General features: G+C 44.0%; 1 protein-coding gene and 1 long non-coding RNA gene across 8 annotated transcripts in view; one reads left to right on the top strand and one right to left on the bottom strand.

Annotated features, from left to right (window-relative positions):
* Positions 1-24516, top strand: part of ZFP3 (ZFP3 zinc finger protein) — a 102624-nt gene that overhangs the window by 5285 nt on the left and 72823 nt on the right. Inside the window, exon 2 of one of the 7 annotated variants that reach the window (XM_004012595.6) lies at positions 429-5006. The exons of the other annotated variants lie outside the window; for them this stretch is intronic. Within the exon in view, the coding sequence (XP_004012644.2) occupies positions 437-1960 (1524 nt within the window). The 5' untranslated portion in view covers positions 429-436 and the 3' untranslated portion in view covers positions 1961-5006. Of the gene's footprint in view, positions 1-428; positions 5007-24516 lie in introns of those variants that run through there. 7 annotated transcript variants of the gene reach the window in all.
* On the bottom strand, positions 19010-23817 carry LOC121820577 (uncharacterized). Its single transcript, XR_006061151.2, has 2 exons — positions 23489-23817; positions 19010-22540 (listed from the first exon to the last, which is right to left on the bottom strand). It is a non-coding gene; the product is annotated as an uncharacterized LOC121820577 (long non-coding RNA).

Below are 24516 nucleotides of genomic sequence, written 5' to 3'. Positions count from 1 at the left end.
GATCTACTGCCTCTATAAACTCCAAAGTCATATTAGTCATTTTTGTCCCTTCTCCCAACCTTCTCCATATATTATCTGTTAATATGGCCACAATTTTCCTTAGATGTTTTCCTTACCAACCTCAGGTTCTCTCCCAACTCACCGTTAATATTATGGAATTTTTATCAGCATCTTCTTACCATCCATTTCCTGTCTCGAGCCTTTAATCTTTTCCTCTGATCATTCCTCACACTCTCTTCAGTCAGCGTCTGCTATTTGTGTAGCATGTCCACCATAATCCTGAGTCTTTCTCTTCTCTTCCATAGCATCCTATAATCTCACCAGATACAGAGAGTGCTGTCAGAACCCTGTTGAGCTCCATACTTCCTAGCATGGGCTTCATTCAGCTGTGATACAGCCACTTCACAGACTTACTTCTCTCATTTCAGATTGTGAGATGGGAACTGAGAACAAGGAGGTAATTCCCAAGGAAGAAATTTCTGAAGAATCTCAGCCACATGGGGCATTTTTAGAAAAAATGGAAGAAAAACTTACAAAGGTGGCGTGCCGGGGTCGTGAGTTTGGAGCAGTGTGTGAAGAAGACATATTGGAGGGGCATTCCGGAGAGTCCACAGAAAAGATTCTGGGGCAGGAGTCATCTGAGGAGAGAGACTTTGCATCAGAGTTGATTATCTTTAAGAAATCACCCTCCAGTGAGAAAGATCAGGAGAAGGATGAGAGTGAGCGAGTCTGCAGACTCAGCTCAAACCTGCTCACACGTCAGGGAGACACCACAGTAGAGGCAGTTAGCACAGTTGCTACTTCTGGCCAGAACTTCATAGAGAATTTAGGACCTAACAAAACACACAGAAGTTCTGTGGGAGAAAAGCCTCATACATGCAAAGAATGCGGGAAAGCCTTTAATCAGAACTCACATCTTATTCAGCATATGAGAGTTCATAGTGGAGAGAAACCCTTCGAATGCAAAGAATGTGGAAAAACATTTGGAACTAACTCAAGCCTTCGAAGGCACCTGAGAATTCATGCTGGAGAAAAGCCCTTTGCCTGTAATGAATGTGGAAAGGCCTTCATTCAGAGTTCACATCTCATCCACCATCATAGAATTCACACTGGAGAGAGACCTTATAAATGTGAAGAGTGTGGTAAAGCCTTCAGTCAGAATTCAGCCCTTATCCTACATCAGAGAATCCACACTGGGGAGAAACCATATGAATGTAATGAATGTGGGAAGACCTTTAGGGTTAGCTCACAGCTTATTCAGCATCAGAGAATTCATACTGAAGAAAGATACCATGAATGCAATGAGTGTGGCAAAGCCTTCAAGCATAGCTCAGGCCTTATTAGACACCAGAAAATTCATACTGGAGAAAAACCCTATCTATGTAACGAGTGTGGGAAAGGCTTTGGGCAGAGTTCCGAGCTCATCCGACATCAAAGAATTCACACAGGAGACAAACCGTATGAATGTAATGAATGTGGGAAAACTTTCGGCCAGAACTCAGAGATAATCAGACATATTAGAATTCATACTGGTGAGAAGCCCTATGTTTGTAAGGAATGTGGGAAGGCCTTTAGGGGGAACTCGGAACTTCTTAGACACGAGAGAATTCACACTGGAGAGAAACCCTATGAGTGCTTTGAGTGTGGGAAGGCTTTTAGACGGACCTCTCACCTTATTGTCCACCAGAGAATTCATACTGGAGAGAAACCTCATCAGTGTAATGAATGCGCCAGAACATTTTGGGACAACTCTGAGCTGCTTCTCCACCAGAAAATCCACATTGGAGAGAAACCTTATGAATGTAATGAATGTGAGAAGACATTCAGCCAGCATTCCCAGCTTATCATACATCAGAGAATTCACACTGGAGAGAAGCCTTACGAGTGCCAAGAATGCCAGAAGACCTTCAGTCGGAGCTCTCACCTCCTCCGACATCAAAGTGTCCACTGTATGGAATGATCTGCAAAACAGGAAAGCCTTCTGAGGGAAAAGCTGAAGTCAGGCTTAGTGTTCTTAATCTGCACCTCGAGTTCTCAGATCAGATGAATGGGCAGAACTTCCCTGTCCTTGTACTGATTTTTATTTAAGCAGCTGGACAAAAAAAGATGAGGCACTTTTATGAACTGTTCATTGAGAAGTTTCACTGTACTGAGTTAAATCATAAAAGCTGTTTCAGGCCTTAATTCTCCTCTTTCCTTTTTCCTCCTCTTCCTCCTTCCCATCTTGTGGATCACATAACATTAAGGGTCTGCACCAGCCATCTAGCCCAGATTGTTACTATTCAGGAAAAGTGGAGGAATGTGATTCCACCACCTCCTAGGAATGGCAGAGTTGACCCCTTGAATATTAACCCCTGAAATGTTAAAGTCATGGCCTAGGAGACATACCTCTCTGTCTTTTCCACTGTTTAGCGTTGGGATTTAGTAAGCTTTATTAGCTTCAAAATGTTCCAAACTCTCTATCAAGTTTCCTTAGAAGATGGTAGTATTAATGAAGAAGCAGGGAACTTGGGTCATCTCCCATCTAGGACTTCCTCAGTGATTTGAAGAGGTGCCCTGATGGAGGAAACTGACAGGCAATTTATAGGATCATAAGTGAAGGCCCTCAGAATCCAGAGGGGCTGATTAGCAAGGCCAGGGGATAAACAGGTGAGGCCAGGCCACTCAACATGAATAGAAGCAGCTCTTTCACAGCCATTCAGACTGACTGCTCCCAAGAACTCTGCTGTGTTCACTTTTGGCCCCAGTTCCTGCTGCTGCTGCTGACAAGTCAGGAAGTAGCTCAGAGAGGACTGTGCAGCTTCATTGTCAGTAGGCACCAGGCCACAGTGATGAACAGGTTCACCTGACTGACCAGGGCTCCTGCCTTGCCAAAGCACTTAAGCTCTCATGACCACTGTTGGGGGTCCTTGGTTCATGGACCAGAATGTGATAGCCTCTTCTTAGTTTGCCCTTGACCTTGGAACTGTCTTCAACACCTCTACATGTGTTCTGTGTTCTCCTATGTGTTTCTTTTTCCTCCACGGAAACACATCTTCAGTTTTTCGTGTGTCAGTGTTTCTGAGGCAATCTTTCTGAGGTAGTGGGAATTGCACTAATGAGAATCCAGCAGGCTTGGGGTTTGGTCTAAGAACTGGACCTTGAACAAAGCACTTGACCTGCTGATCCCTAGTTTCCTCATCTGTAAAATAAGGGGAGTTGAACTAAGTGATCTCAAGTTTCAACCAACCCAGTAATTCCTCAACTCTTTTAAAAAAATTTAACTTTATGTATCCTCAGTGTTTTATTCTTTAATCTCTTTATTACACTAATACTAATCACTAGTATTTATTGAATTTTTACTATGTGTCGGAACAATGCCAGACAGTTTACATTTTTATTTTTACAGCCTCTCTGTGATGTGGGTCCTCTCTTTTTAAAAACAGACAAACAAACAGCTTTATTGTGGTATAATTTACATACCATAAAATTCTCCTGTTCTAAGTGTTCAATTGAATGTGCTTTAGTTTATAGAGTTGTATAACCATTAGTGATCTGGGTACTCTAGCCCAATTTGAAAGGTGAGGGGCAGGGGAGATGTCAGGTAACTTGATCACATGATCAAGCTCATGCTCACACAGCTAGTAGTGCTAGAGCCAAGACTCCAGCCCTGAGCTGTGCTCCAAAGCACTGTGCTGTACTCTGGGTAGGTGGATACATTACTGCCTTATTCAAAATCCTTTGTACATTTCCGATTACTACATGAATTTGAATATAGCTGATTTAAATCATGTCCTTGGAAACATAATTGGTCACAGCCCAAACCCATCAAATGGGTTTATTCTTGTGTCCCAATATGTGTCCCCCCAGGCTCATGTCCTTGGCTTGAGAAAAGGGCTGTAAAAATAAGATGATTGATTACAGTTTCCACATCCTTCCAGATAACTCTTTCTCTAATAGACTTTAGCAGTTCTTTAACTTACCTCTTTCCGTGGGTGATTATAAGTGCAGTGTGCTTTCATTCCTTTTTTCATTGTTCAAGCTCAAATTGAATTATTCCCAAACATATCTTTCTCACATGAAACCTGGATGTCACCCATTCCCTTAACTTCTGATTCCTGTGTTTGAACATTTTATTGGCACATACACCCCTTGCCAGCCCTTAATATAGAACTCAGCACCTATTTACGCTCCCCGCAAAGGATCCCTTCATACAAACATGCCCATGAGTAATACTGGCTTTACTGAAGATTTTGGTGCGTAAAAAGTGGAGAAGGAGGTTCATATCCTGTTAAGACATTTTGTTCTCAGAGTTCCCTTGGACAAACTGCCACTGAAAATTTTTCTCTTTGTTCTTCCCTCTCAGGTTTATCACTTAAGCTTCTTTTTTCTTGCCAGATAATGAGCAACCCCCACCTCCAGCTCCATTATCTTCTTAAACCCACTGCTTAGCAAATAGAAAAAAAAGCCCTTCAGTTAAATATACTGTTGGAACAGTAGATGCAGTTTTGTAACCAATTTTTGTTGCGCTTGATCCTAATGTTAAGGGAGGAAGTTCTCCTATCTCATTCTAAGAAGAATCTGCCAACATATATTAATGTTTTCCCAAGAGAAATTCTGGTGAATGAAATTATTTCCAGCTTCTTATATACACACTTCCTGTAACCTCACTTCCTGTCTTTACCACCTCTCATCCAGCTAGCTCAGAAAGACTCCTCTCTTTTCCTTGTTTGCCCCCTCCCCCCTCAATTTACTTGGGAGCCAAATCTGATCATAATGTAATTACCACTGGTAGTCATAATCTAGTGCAAGTAGAATTCTGTCAAGGAAAAAAAAAAAGACTGAAGTTTTCTTAATGTTAGACCCATTAAAAATACCAGGCCTCACAATCTCAAAGACCTACTAAAATACCCAGAAATACCCTTCAGGATGTTTGCAGCTATGTCCATGTATATTTTCACCCTTCCCTAACTAAACAGTTTTATTGGTATTCTAACACTTTGTGTAAATAAAGTATTTCTTTACAATTCTGTTGATTTGATGCCTTTCTAATGTGTATTCCAAAATACATTGTATCATTATGGTCTATAGATAGATATAGTTTTTCACGATTAACAACAATGTAAGATATTCTGGATTGGAATTCCGTGGTAGTCCAGTGGTTAGGACTCCATGCTTTCACTGCCTGAGGGCACGGTTCAATACCTGGTGGGGGAACTAAGATCCCACAAGCTGAGCGGGCGAAAGAATAAAAACAACCCCTCCCCCATCATCTGAATGGTTCTTTTTATTTTTAAATGTTACTGAGATTTCTGGGCTGGTGTTTCCTGGTCTAAGACACCTTCCTTGGGTTGTTGGGTCTGGGATCTTTGAAACTCCAGAGAATTCCGCCTAGAAAAATGTGCATGCAAATTCAGGGAATTCATGAACCATCTGAAACCCATCTTTGAACCCCTGTAGTCCCTTACACGTTTTGAAATCAAACGTTTTCTTATAACAAACTACCAAGTGATCCGCAATAACCTCTCCCTCATCACATTCCCTCCACTTTGGAGATGAAGCTATGCCAAGACTGTGCCTTTGGGTGAACCCCTGAAAATGGATGGGAGTTGGAGCCTCAGTAAAAATCCAGTGGGAAGTGGGGTGCGATTCTGGTGATAACCTGAGGGCGGAGCTTCAATAACGTGGGTCCTTGGACATTCATCAGGCTCAGGCTGAGCGCCTACGACGCGACTGGACCTGTGTGCTGCGCGGGGGCTGCGTGCCACGAGGCTGGTGGAGACCTGAACTCTGCAGCAGCGGACAGCGCCGCGGAGTGGAAGTAGGAGAGAATGCTTCGGTTCTCCCATGGAATAGGAAGCCCGCCTCCTACCTGAGAGCTGGGGAGCGGCTCCCTGAGAGCTGGGGAGGGGAGGCCGACGAGGCCAGCCAGGACGCGAGCTCATCCTTCCCCAGCCCCTGGCCGACCCTGCCACATTCCTGTCTTCAGCTCCAGGCTTCTCACGGGGACTCGGCAGCGACTCTCATCTCTCCTGCTGTGCCGCCGATGAGAACGCTGATGTTCTACTTATTTGTACCACGCTTTGCAGGCAGTGATTTTATCGGTGGACCCAACTTTGCCGGCACCGCCAAACCTTTAAGAAGTCGCCGAAGGCACTCGGCCGCCACTGCCTCCGGGACCAAGAGGAACGAGCTGCGTCGAGTCAGGGCGCGAGCCCTGCAGCTGGGGCCGCGCTTGGAAAGCGGGCGACTCTCCTCAGTGCGCTACCTGGCGGGCAGGGCGGGCGGCACGCCGTGCTGATTGGCCGAGGCCCAAGCTGCCTTTTTGCTGGTGACCAGTGGGGCGAGCGGAGAAGGCAATGGCACCCCACTCCAGCACTCTTGCCTGGAAAATCCCTTGGACGGAGGAGCCTGGAAGGCTGCAGCCCATGGGGTCGCTAAGGGTCGGACACGACTGAGCGACTTCACTTTCACTTTTCACTTTCATGCATTGGAGAAGGAAATGGCAACCCACTCCATTGTTCTTGCCTGAAGAATCTCAGGGAAGGGGGAGCCTGGTGGGCTGCTGTCTATGGGGTCGCATAGAGTTGGACACGACTGAAGCGACTTAGCAGCAGTAGCAGTAGTGGGGCGAGAGGTCTGAGGGCCCGAAGTGAGCGTCGGCCGCTGTACTACGCTGACCCCCAAGTCGAGTCCAGGGGCGCCCACCACCCGGGACCTGGGCCGGTGTCGTTCTCAGGTCGTTCGTGAGGATATTTCACATTTCAAGGTGGGATTTCTTAGGCTGTTCCCGGATGTTCACTTGCCCTCCCCCAGGTGCCTTCCGACTTACAACCAGGCCTATTAAGATAATTATCTAATAACTAACTACTAAAATTTAACTTAGTGGCAGCGAGGAAGGACAGACTCAAGGTACAGAAGGCAGGTTTGGCTTCAGAAAGAAGAAAGCACTGTCCTCTGAGGCTGCTGGAGGGACTAAGAAGACAGATGTGGAAGGGATGAGGGCAGGGGGCCTGCAGACTTGATCATTTGATGCCTTTTGCTGAGAAATGTGGTTATACATTGGAGTGAGCAAAGGTCTGGGTCAGCTTCTGAAGATTACCCAAAAAGTCATCAAGAAAGGACACAAACTTTTCTTTAACCCTGATCTGCTGGGTACATCGGCATTCTCTGAGCTGGGCTGTGGTGGGAACGAGCTGAAACTTTGGTCATAGGAGGACTGTAATCCACATTCCACTCCCTTGTCTCCCAAGTGGGAGTCATCCTCTGCTTCCCTGATCCTACTCTGCCATTTCTGGGACCAGGACACTCCTTCCCCAGTCAACCTGCAGCACCAGGTTGCAGAAGTGGGGAGATGTTCCATGGGGTAGAGCACTGTTCATTGTCTTTCTAAACTGGTTCTGTCCTTCCCCTTGCGTTTTAATTGGTCAGACTGTCACCTAGCTGGAGGTGTTTTCCAGCGGTAGGTGGATGTGGCAGTGTAACTGAATCTTCACCAAGATTCAGTTGGGGCACCTTCTGTAACACCTGGTGAAAAGGAAACTGCCTGTCCTTGAGACTGTTACTTCACTCTTCCTAGGAGCTGGAATGTGGGTACAGAAATGATCCAGCATCAACCATGCAGGCAAACCCATGCTAGTCTAGGGGATGGAGAAGCAAGGTGGGTCCTTAGAGTATCTGGTGAAACTAAACTCAGTTGTCCCTTAGACCAGGGCTTGGCAAACTTTTCCTGTAAAGGCACCAGAAGTAAACATTACAGGCTTTGTGAGCCACACTTCTTTTTTCCCCCTTGCTTTTTACATTTAAAAATATAAAAGTGATTCTAGCAAACCTCTTAAAAAAATTAAAAAAAAAATAAAAATATAAAAGTGATTCTTAGCCTGTGGGCTATAAAAAAAACTGGGCTCGAGCTGGATTTGGCCTGTGGGCTGCTTGCTGACCACCAGCTCATGTCTGGACATTTATGTGAGAAAGAAATAAAAACTTGTATCAGAGAATCAGGAAGGCCTTTGCCACTAAAGGGCACTTGAGGGACAAAGCAAAGAGGAGGGGCTTCTGGTCCTGGTAGTTTTCCCTTCTTGTCCTTACCATGTGGCACCCATCCTCTGGTGAGTTTGCAGGTACCTCAACCAGTGGCTTCCTGCCCTGGCTTGTATCACCTTGATGAACTTTACAAGCCAGTGTCATGTTGGTCAATATTTAACTTTTTTTTTTTCTAAAGCTCTGACTTCCACAGTGAACTCCCACCATCACCAACTTCAATGCAGGCTGGTGAAAAGGTGCAAACTGGCTGTTGCATGCCTCTACAGACCAGCTCTCATGCACCACTAGCGCAGCCACACCAGTCCGGAGTCCTGGGCTATTTGAGTGTGGCTCTCCCTAGAGGTAATAGCTGTTCCCCATGCTGCTGGTCCTATATTCTTAAGATCTCTTTATCTCCTTTAATAGATCATTCCCCTTGACTAGTTAATACTTCTTTATATTAAACTTTCCCTGCTCAGATAACAAGTGTGGTTTCTGTCTCATGCTTGGACGGTTGTAGATGGGACCCTGTCCCAACAGGCAGATTACTGTGGGGCTGAGGAAGGGCCAGGACCAAAGACCCATTCATAAGAATACTAATATAGGATGGCCATTACCTGCACAGCGGCTCTGTGCCAGACCCATAACTCTGATGAAGTTGGCATGTTGGCTGTTACTCAAAGCCAAAGGTATGCTAGTTGTAGTCATCTCAAATAGAGGGTATGAAGTGATGACCTGCAGATAGTAGGACTAGATACAGTTTTTCCTAAATCAAGAAAGACAGGAAAAATCTTAAAGAGCTTATAACTTTTATGGAATCTAGTCCTAAAACTGATTAGACAAAAGTACAACTCTGCCTGAAGACTTTCTCACCCTCAGTCCACAGGGAAGGCTCTTCTCTGGCATGAACTCTTTGGTGTCTGATAAGCTTGGAACTCCATCTGTAGGCTTTCCCACATTCTTTACAGATGAAAGGTTTCTCTCCACTGTGGATTCTCAGACACTGACTTAGATAGGAGCTTTGGCTGAAGGCTTTCCCACATTCATTACACTTGTAGGGCTTCTCCCCTGAATGAATCCTCTGATGCTGAACAAGATGAGCACTCCGCCTGAAGGACTTCGCACAGGCATAGCACTTGTAGGGTTTCTCTCCTGTATGAATTCTTTGATGCTGAATGAGGTTTGAACTCTGGTTGAACATTTTCCCACAGTCACTGTACTTATAGATTTTCTCTCCAGAATGAATTCTCTGGTGGATGATAAGGTGTGAGTTATAAATGAAGGCTTTACCACATTCACTGCATTTATGGTCTTTCTTCCCTGCGGGAGTTGTCTTATGGGTTACAGTCATCTGTTTGAAGCTTTTCCCCTGAGTGGGGGACTCCCTCAGTCTCTCCCTTTTAAGATTTCTCTGCTGCTGCTCTAAAGGACCCTCACCTTCAGAGGTAGCTTCAAAGGTAGCGGTGCTGGTGGTTTTCTCTGAGCACCTGTGATTCCACTTCAGTAATGGGTGGTTGTGGCAACTACCTTTTGTCCTTGGTCTCTGCATCATCTTCTGCAACATTTGATGGAAACTGCAGATATACCTGTTTTGAGTGTACAGAGAAATGACACTCAGATTAGGATTTCTGGCATGAAAATAAAAACTTGAAAAATATTCAGTATACACGTGACAGAATTCAGAAGGACAGTCACTTAAATATGGGGTCATCTCTTGGTTTTGGTAATGGGACTGTGTACGGGAAGCTTCTCCTTTTTTCCTCATCCCTCCTCCTTATCTGTTTTTTTCCCCCTAATTTTTAAATTTATGGAGCACTGCAAAAGTGTTATTTGAAAAATAAAATAAATTTTAAGGCAGGATCCTTTTTTTAGGATTTAGTTGCTCTTTAAAAATATGAGAAAAAGTTAATATTTTCAAGAAACTGGGGAGTGGTTAACTGATGTTGTATAGAAAAGGAAAAATGAGAACCACAAGGTGATGGAAAAGGATGTTCCTAAAGGCACAAAGACCCTGCCCCTCTGACTTTGTGATCTTCATCTCTGTCCAGTCAATCCTTGCTCCTCCAATCTGTAGTCACAGAAAAGGGTCCCCAACCAGCTGGCTCTTTACTGAAGGGATGACTGCTTGCTTGATGCTCTTGGCCTTTCCCTTTGACCTGCTCTTTAAAAAAAGAAGAGACAAATGCTTTGCCTTTTCATCTTTAAAAGGTCTGTAACATTGTGGTTTTAATTGTCCGTAATGCTTTCTATAATCTAAAAAGGACAAACAGCAATGGCTATAAGGTAATGCCAAACTTTAAAAATGCATATTTTTTTCCAGGTTAAATGCTTGTGGTTAAAGAAATATGAAACATGCTTACTAGGGAAAAAAAAAATCAAACAATAGTTAGCTCTGAAGAGAGACGTATGAAACACAGGTAAAGGAAACAAGGAAAACTCTGCAAGAAAGGAAAGGAAGTGGTGGGAAGTAAAAACATACTTTTGGAATAGACACTAAGATTAATCTCTGTTTTTTGTTTTTCCTGTTTTGTTGCTAATAAGAATTTGAATTTTCAGATGCTTCTCTCTTGTGGTGGTGGAGTTATGGTGTAAAACCAAGTGTTAAATAGAATTTTCTTAATTAGCAACATATTCATGTCATGTTCCAATGATTTATGAGGTTATACAGTGCTCTGCAAGGACAGTGCATGGTCCTGAGGCTCTCAGTCTAGGGTCTATGGCTATAGACTGAGAGGAGAGGATCTTTATGGGGATGGATGAAAGCTGAGGAGGAAGTTGTTGTGGTAAATCTGAAGGGCAGAAGTGTAGACAAAAGAGAATTTCACATGCGGCTTTTAGATGGGGAGTAGGTGGTAGAGAAAGGTAATGACAGACTGTGTCTCACATGGAATGCCTTACAGATTACAAAGTGTGTTTTGGAAGCCATGAAAAAGTTCAAAGAGAAAAGATTTCCAAGCTGGCCTGTAGCTCAGGGCAGTGAAAATTGTGAGGCCGAAAGTGAATGAAGTATTTTCTGGTCCTGCTTCAGGGCTCTCGGGGTTTCCCCAGTGGCTCAGTGGTAAAGAATCCACCTGTAGTGCTGGAGACATGGGAGATGCAGGTTTGATCCTTGGGTTGGGAAGACCTCTAGAAAAGGAGATGGCAACCCACTCCAGTATTCTTGCTTGGAAAATCCCATGGACAAGAGGAGCCTGGTGGGCTGCAGTCCATAGGGTCACAAAGAGTCGGGCATGACTGAGCATGTACACACTGAGGGCTCGCTAAACCAAGAGATGCTGGTGAGGTTTTATAGCCAGATATGCTAGAAATTCAGCAATGTGTGAACCGTGAACTTCCTGATGTTCAAGCTGGTTTTAGAAAAGGCAGAGGAACCAGAAATCAAATTGCCAACATCCGCTGGATCATGGAAAAGCAAGAGAGTTCCAGAAAAACATCTATTTCTGCTTTATTGACTATGCCAAAGCCTTTGACTGTGTGGATCACAATCAACTGTGGAAAATTCTGAGAGAGATGGGAATACCAGAGCACCTGACCTGCCTCTTGAGAAATCTGTATGCAGGTCAAGAAGCAACAGTTAGAACTAGACATGGAACAACAGACTGGTTCCAAATAGGAAAAGGAGTACATCAAGGATGTATATTGTCACCCTGCTTATTTAACTTCTATGCAGAGTACATCATGAGAAACGCTGGACTGGAAGAAACACAAGCTGGAGTCAAGATTGCTGGGAGAAATATCAATAACCTCAGATATGCAGATGACCCCACCCTTATGGCAGAAAGTGAAGAGGAACTAAAAAGCCTCTTGATGAAAGTGAAAGTGGAGAGTGAAAAAGTTGGCTTAAAGCTCAACATTCAGAAAATGAAGATCATGGCATCTGGTCCCATCACTTCATGGGAAATAGATGGGGAAACAGTGGAAACAGTGTCAGACTTTATTTTTTTGGGCTCCAAAATCACGGTAGGTGGTGACTGCAGCCATGAAATTAAAAGACGCTTACTCCTTGGAAGAAAAGTTATGACCAACCTAGATAGCATACTCAAAAGCACAGACATTACTTTGCCGACTAAGGTCCGTCTAGTCAAGGCTATGGTTTTCCCAGTGGTCATGTATGGATGTGAGAGTTGGACTGTGAAGAAGGCTGAGTGCCGAAAAATTGATGCTCTTGAACTGTGGTGTTGGAGAAGACTCTTGAGAGTCCCTTGGACTGCAAGGAGATCCAACTAGTCCATTCTGAAGGAGATCAACCCTGGGATTTCTTTGGAAGGAATGATGCTAAAGCTGAAGCTCCAGTACTTTGGCCACCTCATGCGAAGAGTTGACTCATTGGAAAAGACTCTGATGCTGGGAGGGATTGGGGGCAGGAGGAAAAGGGGACGACAGAGGATGAGATGGCTGGATGGCATCACGGACTCGATGGACGTGAGTCTGAGTGAACTCCGGGAGCTGGTGATGGACAGGGAGGCCTGGCGTGCTGCAATTCATGGGGTCGCAAAGAGTCGGACTTGACTGAGTGACTGAACTGAACTGATGCTAGAAATTTAATCCTTAGAGCTACTACATAAGGTAGGTTATCATTATTCCTAATTTTGTGGGTGATGCATCTCTCACCTAAGTGATAAGAACAGTAAGGCCAGGATGATGACAGCTTCTGAGCTCCTGCTCTGTGACCTTTATACTCCCTCCTCCTTCCCTCCCTCCCCACAGAATCCTGCTACTCAACACTCTCTGGGAAGGGCCAGGGCTCCACAGGCTGCAGCTGGAAGCTTGGTTTCTCCTGGGCTGCTCCCAGGGCTGCCTTCTCCCTTCGCTCTTCCCATGCAGGTCCACACGCAAGGCCTGGGACCTGGGGGTGATCAGGTACCACTTGGTTTCTGTGGGACCAAAGCCTTCAAGGAGACACTGTAGAGCCTCCTCACAGCACAGGGGCAGGAAGAGGAGCTAGAGTCTCATTCAGGGCTTGAAGGCAGAAAAGACAGACGTACACTCAATGTTCTACTTGGCCCCAAACAGTTTTGAACTTGGCAACTCCCCATACTACTGCCCCTCTTTCAGACTGGAAGGTTATTGATCTGGTTTCCACAACAGATTGTATGTTCCCCTTTCCACCTGGGGCCCTGGTTCATTGAGTCCTTTCTCTAAATCCTCCAGCACAGTCACAGCCTTCTCTCCACTCTTAGGGTGATGTCCCTGCACCCAGGATTGGAACTCCTTGGGCAGGATGGTCAGGAATTGTTCCAGTACCAGTACCTCTAGGATCTGCTCCTTGCTGTGACTCTCAGACCTCAGCCTCTCACAGCAGAGGGCCCTTAGTTGCCTCAGGGCCTCCCGGGGACCAGGAGTCTCTTGGTAACAGAGCTGCCTGAAGCGCTGTCGGAAGATCTCTTGACTAGGAGAGTGGTTCCCATGTAGTCTGTTCTCACATTCCCAAGTCTGTTCCTATTCCTTTGGCTCCATCATCATAACCTTTTCTTGATCCTGTGTACCTAGAGGGGCCAGAGTTTTAGCTGCTGTTAGTGATACAGACATCCTAGCTTGAACTGGCTCTGGAGAAGACCCATACCAACCAGAGTCTTTCAGGGGCACGCTGTCATATAAGCAGAACTTCTTCTTTTTTTTTTTTTTTTCCATTCATTAAATACACACTCAGCATCTACCAAGAGCCAAACCCTGTACTATATCCTTTAATCTTTCCTTCTCCATCCCTCCTCAGATTCCTATTCCAGTGTCACTGCCTTTGAGAAAGCCTAGTAGACACATACATAAAGTGTTTTTTACACTACATGTTACAACTTGATAAAGGCTATAGTAGGAGAAAACACAGGGGGTTGGGGAGAGGGGAGTGTTCTGGAATCTCACCGGAAGAAACAAGTTTGAAGCAAAAGCCAAGTTTCCAGAGCTCGGAGCTGAGCAACTTTCAGAGCAAGGTGACTAGCCTATTTTCAGTTATTGACTCTCAGAGGTGTTGGAGTGGAGCCTCCTGCCAGATGGCTCCTTTACTCTTCCTAAAATTTCAGTAGTGGCCACAACAAAAGAACAGTTTAAATTTCCTCTAAGGCAATCTTATTCAAACGCCCGGGATCTGTAGCAGGGTCCTGTTAAGGGGCAGCTATTGGGCAAGACTTGGTCTCGGTAAGGTGTCCAACTTCAGGAAAATCTAAAGCGAAAGCAGTGGAACGCACCCAGAGGCCATTAAAGGCACACAAACAGGGGCCACTGGCTACGGACGAGGGAGGCGCAGAAGACGAGCGCTGAAGCCTGTGTCTCAGGATGATGCCCTGGCGGCCAGTTCCCAGTTGAATTCCTGCACACGGCACTGGGTACGAGGTCCGCCGGATAGCCTGGCCAGTTCTAATTCCCCATCCTTCACTTTAAGCCCTGGAATCTCCAGAGAAGAGGGGCACCGGGCCAGCCCCCGCCCTCCACGAACCATGGGGATCTGGACCCCTTTCCGTGCAAAGGCGCGCAATCTGTCCTCGGCTCCTCAAAGGGCTGCCCGCGGGTTGTGTTCACTGCAGAAACCGCCTTCCTGCTCCGGCTACAGCAGAGCGGGCCAGCGGGCGACACCCTGAGGGCCGCCGCTAAGCTTCACCTTAGAGGACTCAGAGCTTACACCTAGCTACTTTTGCGCAGCTCAGGCTTCCAGCTAACCAGGGAAGGCAGGTGTCGCGGAGGGCTCTGGGAATTGCAGTCCTGGAGTGGGTGGGGCAGGTGTGGGCCGAACTTTTTACCTAAAGATTGGCGTGCCTTGCTTCTCTGTTCAGTTGTGCATCCAGGGTCCTGCCCAAGCTGATAGAAATGGCCGGGAAGTTCTACCCTGTGCGTGGCCTCTTTGCAGCCTTTCTTCCTCTACCTTCTGTTTTCCACTTACATCTTCCCAGACCTGATTAGAGGGTCACAGCCGGAGAAAGAAGTTACCCTTAAGAAGAAGTGTTGTTGTTATTCAGTTGCTCAGTCCTGTCCGACTTTTTGCTATCCCATGGACTGCAGCACGACAGGCTTCCCTGTCCTTCACTATCTCCCAGAGTTTGCTCAAACTCATGTCCACTGATGAGTCGATGATGCCATCCATCTATCTCATCCTCTGTCACCCTCTTCTCCTTTTGCCTTCAGTCTTTCCTAGCACCAGGGTCTTTTCCAATGAGTTGGCTCTTTGCATCAGGTGGCCAAAGTATTGGAGCTTCAGCTTCAGCATCAGTCCCTCAGTGAATATTCAGGGTTGATTTCTTTTAGGATTGACTGGTTTGATCTCCTTGCTGTCCAAGGGACTCTCAAGAGCCTTCTCCAATACCACAGTTCAAAAGCATCAGTTCTTCGGCACTCAGCCTTCTTTGTGGTCCAGCTCTCACATCCATACATGACCACTGGAAAAACCATAGCTTTGACTATACAGACCTTTGTCGGCAAAGTGATGTCTCCACTATTTAATATGCTGTCTAGGTTTGTCACCCAGTGAACAGTTTGAAAAGGTCTATGCATGTCCATCAGTAAATAAAAACAATTCCTGGTGAGAAAAAATATGAAATCTAAGGATGTAATTAATTGGGGTGGGGGAAAAGACCTTGTTGATAGAGGAAATTACTGCTATCTGCTTTCCCAATAATAACAAACGTGTCTGATTACAAGTTCTCGGGAAGGAAAGGTAACCATTATGATAATAGAAAAGAACAGTAGAGCATCCAAATTAACATGACAAAAAACAGAATGAGCAAACTAGTATGAATCCTAGAAAGAAAAGAATCCAACTGGATCAAAAAAGGAAATCAAAAGCAAAATTGCAAAGCACCTATAAGGCAATAAAGAGAACACTTCATGGTAAAATCTATGGGACTTAGCAACAGTCATACTTGAAAATGTACACCATAAAATCACTGTAGATGGTGACTGCAGCCATGAAATTAAAAGACACTTGTTCCTTGTAAGAAAAGCTATGACCAACCTAGACAGAGTATTAAAAGCAGAGACATCACTTTGCCAACAAAGGTCTGTCTAGTCAAAGCTATGGTTTATCCAGTGGTCATGTATGGATATGAGAGTTGGACCATAAAGAAGGCTGAGCACCGAAGAACTGATGCTTTTGAACTGTGGTGTTGGAGAAGACTCTTGACAGTCCCTTGGACAGCAAGGAGATCAAACCAGTCAATCCTAAAGGAAATCAGTCCTGAATATTCATTGAAGAACTGATGCTGAAGCTCCAGTAATTTGGCCACCTGATGCGAAGAGCTGACTCACTAGAAAAGACTCTGACACTGGGAAAGATTGAAGGCTGGAAGCAGAAGGGGATGACAGAGGACGAGATGGTTGGATGGCATAACCGACTCAATGGACATGAGTTTGAGCAAGCTCTGGGAGATAGTGAAGGATAGGGAAGCCTGGCTTGCTGCAGTCCATAGGGTTGCAAAGAGTTGGACACAACTGAGCAACTGAAGAGTAACAACAAATACATCCCCTGTTAATGACAACAGATATAAAACAATTTAAAACTAACCTTAAGAAACTTTAAAAGCATAGTGAAATAAACCTAAAGAAGCAAAGAAGAGTGAATCAGTAAAGATAAAAAACAAATTTAAAAATAGTAGAAGGGATAAATTCAAATGTTAATTTCTTTGAAAAGAGCAGCAAAATAGATAAACTTGTTTAGAGCTTGATTAAGAACAAGAAAAATTAAGAATTGGAATGAGAAATAAAACATAACAGAATCAGAAGAGATGAAAATAATTAGAGACCATTTCACTCAGCTTTAGGGTAGGATATTGAAAAATCTAGATGAAATGATCTTTTAGCAAAATATAAATTACCAAAATTGTGTGCACCAGCTAGATGTGTATAAAACAACCCAATTCTGGGGGTACAAGATCTCAGGAAAATGCTAGAGAGCAATTACTTTTAGATATAACATGAAGTACCATTTTCTGGCAAACAATATTTCAAATGGGAATCACTAAAATACTTGACTAGGAGGAATTCTTTGGTGGTCCAATGGTTAGGACTCTGGTGCTTTCACCGCCTGGACCGAGTGCCATCCCTGGTGGGGGTACTAAGATTCCACAAGCCCAGTGAGGTGTGGCCAAACCTGCCACCTTCCCCTCCCCCAAAACACTTAACTAGAAACCAGTCACCAATTCAAAACAGATACTTTGACTAAGCAAAATATAATTTAACCTGAGTTTTTTCTATACTGACTAGTTTATGGCTATATCTAGAGTGGAAAGAAAAGAAAGGAAATTACACATACTATGCTCTTATGATGACTATAGTTTTCGACAACCAACACAAAACTAGAAAATTATAAACATGCATGTTCATTCAAACATTTATTGAAAAAAAATTATTTATGTAAAACTAGGTCTGGGCTACAGGTGAGGGAATACAAAAACATTGCTCCCTGCTTTCAAAAAGCTAAAGTGTAGGAAGTGTAAAGAAAACAAGAGAACATACATAAAAGATTTACAGTGTAATACTGGCTTCTTGTAAGCTCTGAGGCCGGAGAAACAAAGGACTTTGGTTTGTTCATTCAAACAAGCCATGCTTCAGTGCTTGAATTTTGCTTGCAATAAACAATGTGGGGGGAAAAGTGCTAAGGCATTTTTCCTTAAAGAATTGAGTGTGTGTTCATCAGAACCTGTCAGACATGTCCATGTTTAAATAAAAAAGTTATTTTAAGTGATAGGGACTCTGAAAGCTGCAGGGGGTCAAGACAACCTGAGATAAGAGTTAGGACAATGCATTAGCTGTTAGCTGTTTAGGGACAGTAATTAGACCAGGCCTCAAACTGGAAGCTTTCATGAAGTGAGAGACAAGTCAGTATGAGAGAGCATATTAAATGCCAAGCCAAAAACTTTCACTTTAGTAAAACGGGCAGCCACTGGCTCCTTTTTGAATGTGAGTTTGCATTTGTGTGTGAGATGATAAAAGCAGTATTTGAAGAAAATCAAGTAGTGGTGTACACGATGGATTAAAAAGGTGAACAGTTCCAAGACAACTAGAACAGTAATGGAACACCAAGGCTGAGAGAAGCCTTGTTCACTTTCACCCTCAGGATCTCAAGGTGCTGCCAGATTTGATCCAGAGATTCTTTATGCTAAAAGGGAAGAAAGCACATTGGGGGTCGGGGGGAGGTGGGTACAGTCTCCTTGATCACACATCCAAAAAGTGCATGGATACCCTTCAGAGGTAATCAGGAGAAATCATTATACCCAAGATTCTAACAAAACTCCAGAGACAGACAAACCAGTCCTTCCAAATTTGTCCCTAGTTGTTTAAGGTCTTCTTCACAATAGGCTTAGCTCATGTGCATGGCTGACCAGAATTTTAGGTCTTCTAATCTTCTCAACTTCAGACATAGGAAGAAAGTTCTTCCAAATCTTTATTTCATCAGAGATTCAGAAACTGAAATGAGAAATGACTTGTACTGTAGCTGCAGCCAAGGGACATCAATATATTAAGGGCTCTATTTTCAACATTCTCAACTGCTACATTCAAACCCATCCTGCTTAGTGAGGAAATGAGTTGAAGAAAAGAAGCCAAATAAGGAGTAGATTTAGTGACCAATGTCACTAGTGTGTTTGGTAGATTTGATAGTGTGTTGGGAGAAGGACCTCAATGGCATGAGGAAGAGAGTTTTTGGCTACACCATGTGGTTTGTGGGGATCAGGGATTGAACCTGAGCCCAAGGCAGTGAAAGAACCGAGTCTTAACCACTGGACTTCCAGGGGATTCCCCCGTAGCCAGCTTTCAGGGATGGTGTGGATGGGCTTCTCCACTTTAAGACATCCCACTACTGTTCAGGATGCCCTTGTGGAGGAGCCCTATCCCCCAGTGCTTTTAACTTTAAGGGGTCATCTTCTTTACACCAGCCACAACACAGCACTGTATTCTTACACATCTTTTATTTTGCTTGTAAATACTTCATCTTCTGTTTTAAAATGGTTAAAGCTCAAGATGCCCTTCTGTGTGTTAACAGTAGATTTCAGTTTTCTCATTTAAAGCTCACAATTACACCAGGAGGTAGATTATTTTATCACCATTTTATTAATGAGGAAAATAAGGATCAGAAGGGTTACATAATTTGTTCCAGGTCCTGAGGCCAACATGTCCTACTGGGATTCAAACCCACATCTGTGTCCCCTCCATTACACCAAACTGCTTCTCCTGAAATAGTTCACCAAACTAGTTTTCTATCAGACTCTGGGTTCCCATTGGGATGCACTGCCACTACCCATATCACACTGAAATGCTTCCTTAAACGGCCCCTGGTGACTGGTGTTATAAATATCCAAGGACAGGGCTTCTCAACCAGGGCACTGTTGACACTTAGGATCAGATAATTCTTTTTTGGGGGTAGAGTGAGCTATGTTTGTAAGATATTTAGCAACATTACTGCTTTTTAGATGCCAATATTTTCTTCCCAGTCGTGACAACCAAAATGTCTCTGGGACATTGCCAAATGCCCCCTGGGAAGCTAAAATCACCCCGGTTGAGAACCACTGATCCCCTCTGTGCATCTCACAAGCTATTCCCACTGAGGAAAGATACAGGTTGAAATTCTCACCTTACAGTGTCCCATTCGGTAACTTTCTTGTCTGCTGATACGTGTAAGTTCATATACAATCTACCAGAGTAGTTCATGGTACAAGAAATATTTGACAATTGTGTTTGACTGCACAGATAGGCAGGGCCTGATTACCAATATAAGTTATCAGATTAAAGGTGACTAATCTCTTTCAGAGTTCTGCTTAGAGTTTCCAATTCTCAAATAATTACAAAGCTCTGGTTCAAGACAAAACCACTCTCTTCTAATCACTTCACCTTCCAAAGTTGTTGCTTTAATTCCTACCAGCTCAAGTCACCTAAATGCTCTGCCTTGGCACTCAGTCTAGTCTTATTTCCAGCACCCACTGTCCTTTCCTTTGCTCTTTCATTTCCTGATACTACTAGTCATTATCATTCTTTCTCTGGGGAACACTTCACTTGGCTCTTGTATCCTGGCTTTCAGCTTTCCTGTTGTCAAGTCATTTCTATTAGTTTTTGTTTCCTCTCAATTAATGGTTCATTCTAATTAGTATTATCACATATGTATAAGCATATAAGGGGATAATAGGGGACTACGTATAAAATATATATCTAACAGGAAGAACTCATCCCAGAGAGATTTAATCACCCTAAAGTACTTAAAGCAGATTTATACTTGTCACTAGACTAGGTAGTCAAGATTGAAATGGCTCCTTCCATGAAGAAGTTAGTTTGGGGGTTGTTGGCAAAGTGATTTCTAATGATGTTAACAACAATGGAATTCCCCTGAAACATTCTCAAGTAATTGTATCCTCTGGATCATATGCCAGTTTCAGATGTGAAGCAGAGAAAAGGTGATTATGTCCAAGAGCTTGCCCACATTACACTTACATGTTTTCCATCCATTAGGGCTCTTCGAATGTTTTCCTACTTTCAAATGGTTTTCAGCAATAAAAACTGTTTACTGTGCAATAAGACGTGGTCTCCATCAAGCTTTTTCTACATTAGGTTTCTGTTTCCTATTAGAGTAAGTCATATTTAAGGACTCTCTTGTGTTCCCCAAGCTCCTTTCCAGTGTGAAGTTTCTGATGTTTAAGAAAAGCTGTGTGCCTGCTGAAGGCCTTCCCACAGTGGCTACATTCAAAGGCTTTCTCTCCAGTGTGAATTCTCTGGTGACTAACAAGGTGTGAGTTCTGGCAGAAGGCCTTCTCACACTCAGGGCATTCATAGGGTTTCTCGCCAGTGTGAACACAGTGGTGTTTAATGAGATCTGAGCTGTCCCTAAAAGATTTCCCACATTCATTGCACACATAAGGTTTTTCTCCACCATGAATTCTGTGATGTTTCATAAGATCTGAGCTCTGATTGAAAGTTTTCCCATATTCCTTACATTCATAGGGTTTCTCTCCTGAGTGAGTTACCTGATGTCGGGTGAGATCTGAGCTGCCTCGAAAAGTTCTACCACACTGACTGCACTGATAAGCTTTCTCTTCTTGGTGAATTCTCTGCTCTTCTCTAAGCAATTTTTCCTTGCTGAATGTTTTCCCAACTTCCTGAGTTTCTCTCCAGTATGAAGTCTCTGATGCTTGAGAAAAGCTGTGTGCCAGATGAAAGCTTTTCTGCATTCCTTACATTCACAAGGTTTCTCGCCACTGTGGATTCTGTGATGCTGGATGAGGAGCGAACGTTGCCAGAAGGCTTTCCCACATTCATTGCACTGATAGGGTTTCTCTCCAGTGTGAATTTTCTAATGTGTCATAAGACGTGACCTCTGGCCAAAGGCTTTCCCACATTCACTGCATTTATAGGGTTTCTCTCCAGTGTGAGTTATCCAATGCCGAATTAGATCTGAACTTCCCCGGAAAGATTTTCCACACTTATTACATTCATAAGATTTTTCTTCCCTGTGCATTCTCTGTTGTTGGATAAGATCCAGGTCAGAAGTACAGGCTTTTTCACATTCAAGTTCCTTGCCAGTGTGTATCCTCTGCTGTTTCAGAAAGGCTGTGCATCCACTGAAGGATTTCCCACATTTGCAACATTCATGGGGTCTCTCCCCACTGTGGAGTCTCTGGTGTTCAGTGAGGCGGGAGCACTGCCTGAAGGTCTTTTCACAGTTGCTGCACTTAAAGGGTTTCTCTCCAGTATGAATTCCCTGATGTGTGACCAGGTGTGAGCTTTGACTGAAAGTCTGTCCACATTCATAACATTCATAGGGTTTCTCTCCAGTGTGAGTTCTGTGATGAATAATAAGATCTGAGCTTTGATTGAAGGCCTTCCCACATTCATTGCATACATATGGCTTCTCTCCAGTGTGAATTCTCTGATGCAGGACAAGGTTCAAGCTTCCCTTGAAGGCCTTCCCACACTCTTTACATTCATAGGGATTCTCACCATTATGAATTCTCTTATGTCGAACCAGGTTGGAGCTCTGATTGAAGTCTTTTCCACATTCATGACATATATAAGGTTTCTTTCCTGTATGAATTCTCTGATGTATAATAAGATTTGAACTTTGATTAAAGTCTTTTCCACATTCACTACATACATATGATTTCTTTCCTGTATGAATTCTCTGATGTATAATCAGGTTTGAGCTTCAACGGAAAGTTTTTCCACATTCCTTACATTCATAGGTTTTCTTTACATTATCAATTTTCTGATGTTATTTCTGACTTTTGTTTGAAGCTCTGACCACAGACTTCATATCTGTGGGATCTTTCTCCTGCAGAAAGGATTTTTTTCTCTTCCCTTACGTCCATGGCCTCTCTCTCCTGCAATCGTTTTTTGGGGGATCACATTCATTTCCTTGATACCTCTCTCTTGGGACGAGGGATGTCTCACTGTATCATCTAAGGAGCTTACCCAATACCTCAATAACCTGTCCTCAGGATCATCGGTTTCAAATAACCCACATTCCTGGGAGATCTGTCTTTGGAGTCTTTCTGATACAGTCCTTGCTGAATCTTTTCCTCTGAAATTTCCATCTTTGACTTCCAATCTTTTATCTTACTCCTGGTTTCAGAATCTGAAATGATAAGCAGGCCATTCTATAATTCCTAAAATACAAATTTCACCTCTTTCCTACAGCAGAAAGTCTTAAGAGGGAGGTAGAGGGAAGAACAAGGAACTTAGAAGAAGACTCTTCCCTGCTGGCTCTTCCCTCTTCCCCACTGAGATTTAGACATTTTTCAGAGGGATTGTGGCTATCACAGGAACACACACTCTATTGATGGAGAAGAAACCTACTGGGGTGCAGGCTGGAGCTGGTGTGTAGGAGTGGCCTGCAGGGTGGTGGAGGAATTCACTGGAGGAAGTGGGCAGTCTGGAGCTGGAAGTGGCCTGTTTGATGGGGTAGGAACCTGCTGGGCCCTGTGTCCAGGCCAGAATGGGTTCACAGGAAGCAACCACTAGGGTGAGTACCACTCACCCTAGCTGATCTGCTGGCAACCACACCAATAAATAAATAGCACACCAGCACCAGCAAAAGAAGTTCCTTCCTTTTCCTATGGCCTTGCATTTCCCTCCAGCAACCTCTGTTGACAAAATATTAAGTCTTGTACCAGCTGGCAAAGGAGATGGTTCAGATCTAGTAACATAAGCAAAGCAAAGAAGGGTAGATTTGGAGTCAAGATATGATAAATTAAGAACTGGTGCACTAACACTGCTTATTTAAAATGAATAATCAACAGAGACCTATTGTATAGCACATGGAACTCTGCTCAATGTTATGTGCCAGAATGGATTGAAGAGGGATTTGAGGGAGAATGAATAGATGTATATATATGGCTCACTCCTTTTGCTGTTCACATGAAACTACCAGAACATTGTTAATCAGCTATACCCCAATATAAAATAAAAAGTTTAAAGTTACAAAAAAAAAAAAAACCACAAAACTGGGTAGTGGGAGTGAAAGAGTGGTGGTGAGGGGGAGGAGCTGGTGAATTCCACTTCAGACATGTCATATTTGACTTACCTGTGAGGTATCCAACAGGAAACTTCTGAGAAGCTGATGGATCAGCAGGTCAGGAACCCAGGAGGAAAATCTAGAATGGACACACAGAATTTGGAATTATCAGTATATAAGTAGTATCTAAAGCAGAAAAGTGACCCTGGTGATTACAGCTTACAGGCAGCTTCAGTTCAGTTCAGTCACTCAGTCGTGTCCGACTCTTTGCCACCCCATGAATCGCAGCACGCTAGGCCTCCCTGTCCATCACCAACTCCCAGAGTTCACTCAGACTCATGTCCATTGAGTCGGTGATGCTATCCAGCCATCTCATCGTCTGTCATCCCCTTCTCCTCCTGCCCCCAATCCCTCCCAGCATGAGAGTCTTTTCCAATGAGTCAACTCTTCTCATGAGGTGGTCAAAGTACTGGAGTTTCAGCTTTAGCATCATTCCTTCCAAAGAAATCCCAGGGCTGATCTCCAAGATGCTGCTCTGCCCTTGGCAAGACTTTCCTAGCTTTGAGTGTTACTGTCCAGGAAGGAGGAGGCTGCGGGAGTGTGGGAGACATGACTGGCGCCTTCCTGGCCTTGGCTCTGCTCTTGCCTTTCCTTTTGACCTAGGACCCAGGCCTACTGGGGGAGGGGTTTGGGTCCAGGTGTTTCCACACTGTTGGATCTCCTTGCAGTCCAAGGGATTCTCAAGAGTCTTCTCCAACACCACAGTTCAAAACCATCAATTCTTTGGTGCTCAGCTTTCTTCACAGTCCAACTCTCACATCCATACATGACCACTGGAAAAATCATAGCCTTGACTAGACGAACCTTTGTTGGCAAAATAATGTCTCTGCTTTTCAATATGCTATCTAGGTTGGTCATAACTTTTCTTCCAAGGAGTAAGTGTCTTTTAATTTCATGGCTGCAGTCACCATCTGCAGTGATTTTGGAGCCCCCCAAAATAAAGTCTGACACTGTTTCCACTGTTTCCCATCTATTTCCCATGAAGTGATGGGACCGGATGCCATGATCTTCATTTTCTGAATGTTGAGCTTTAAGCC

The sequence above is a fragment of the Ovis aries genome, chromosome 11, assembly GCF_016772045.2.
Source record: "Ovis aries strain OAR_USU_Benz2616 breed Rambouillet chromosome 11, ARS-UI_Ramb_v3.0, whole genome shotgun sequence".
Classification (NCBI taxonomy): Eukaryota; Metazoa; Chordata; class Mammalia; order Artiodactyla; family Bovidae; genus Ovis; species Ovis aries.
This window is presented reverse-complemented; position numbering and strand designations above follow the sequence as displayed.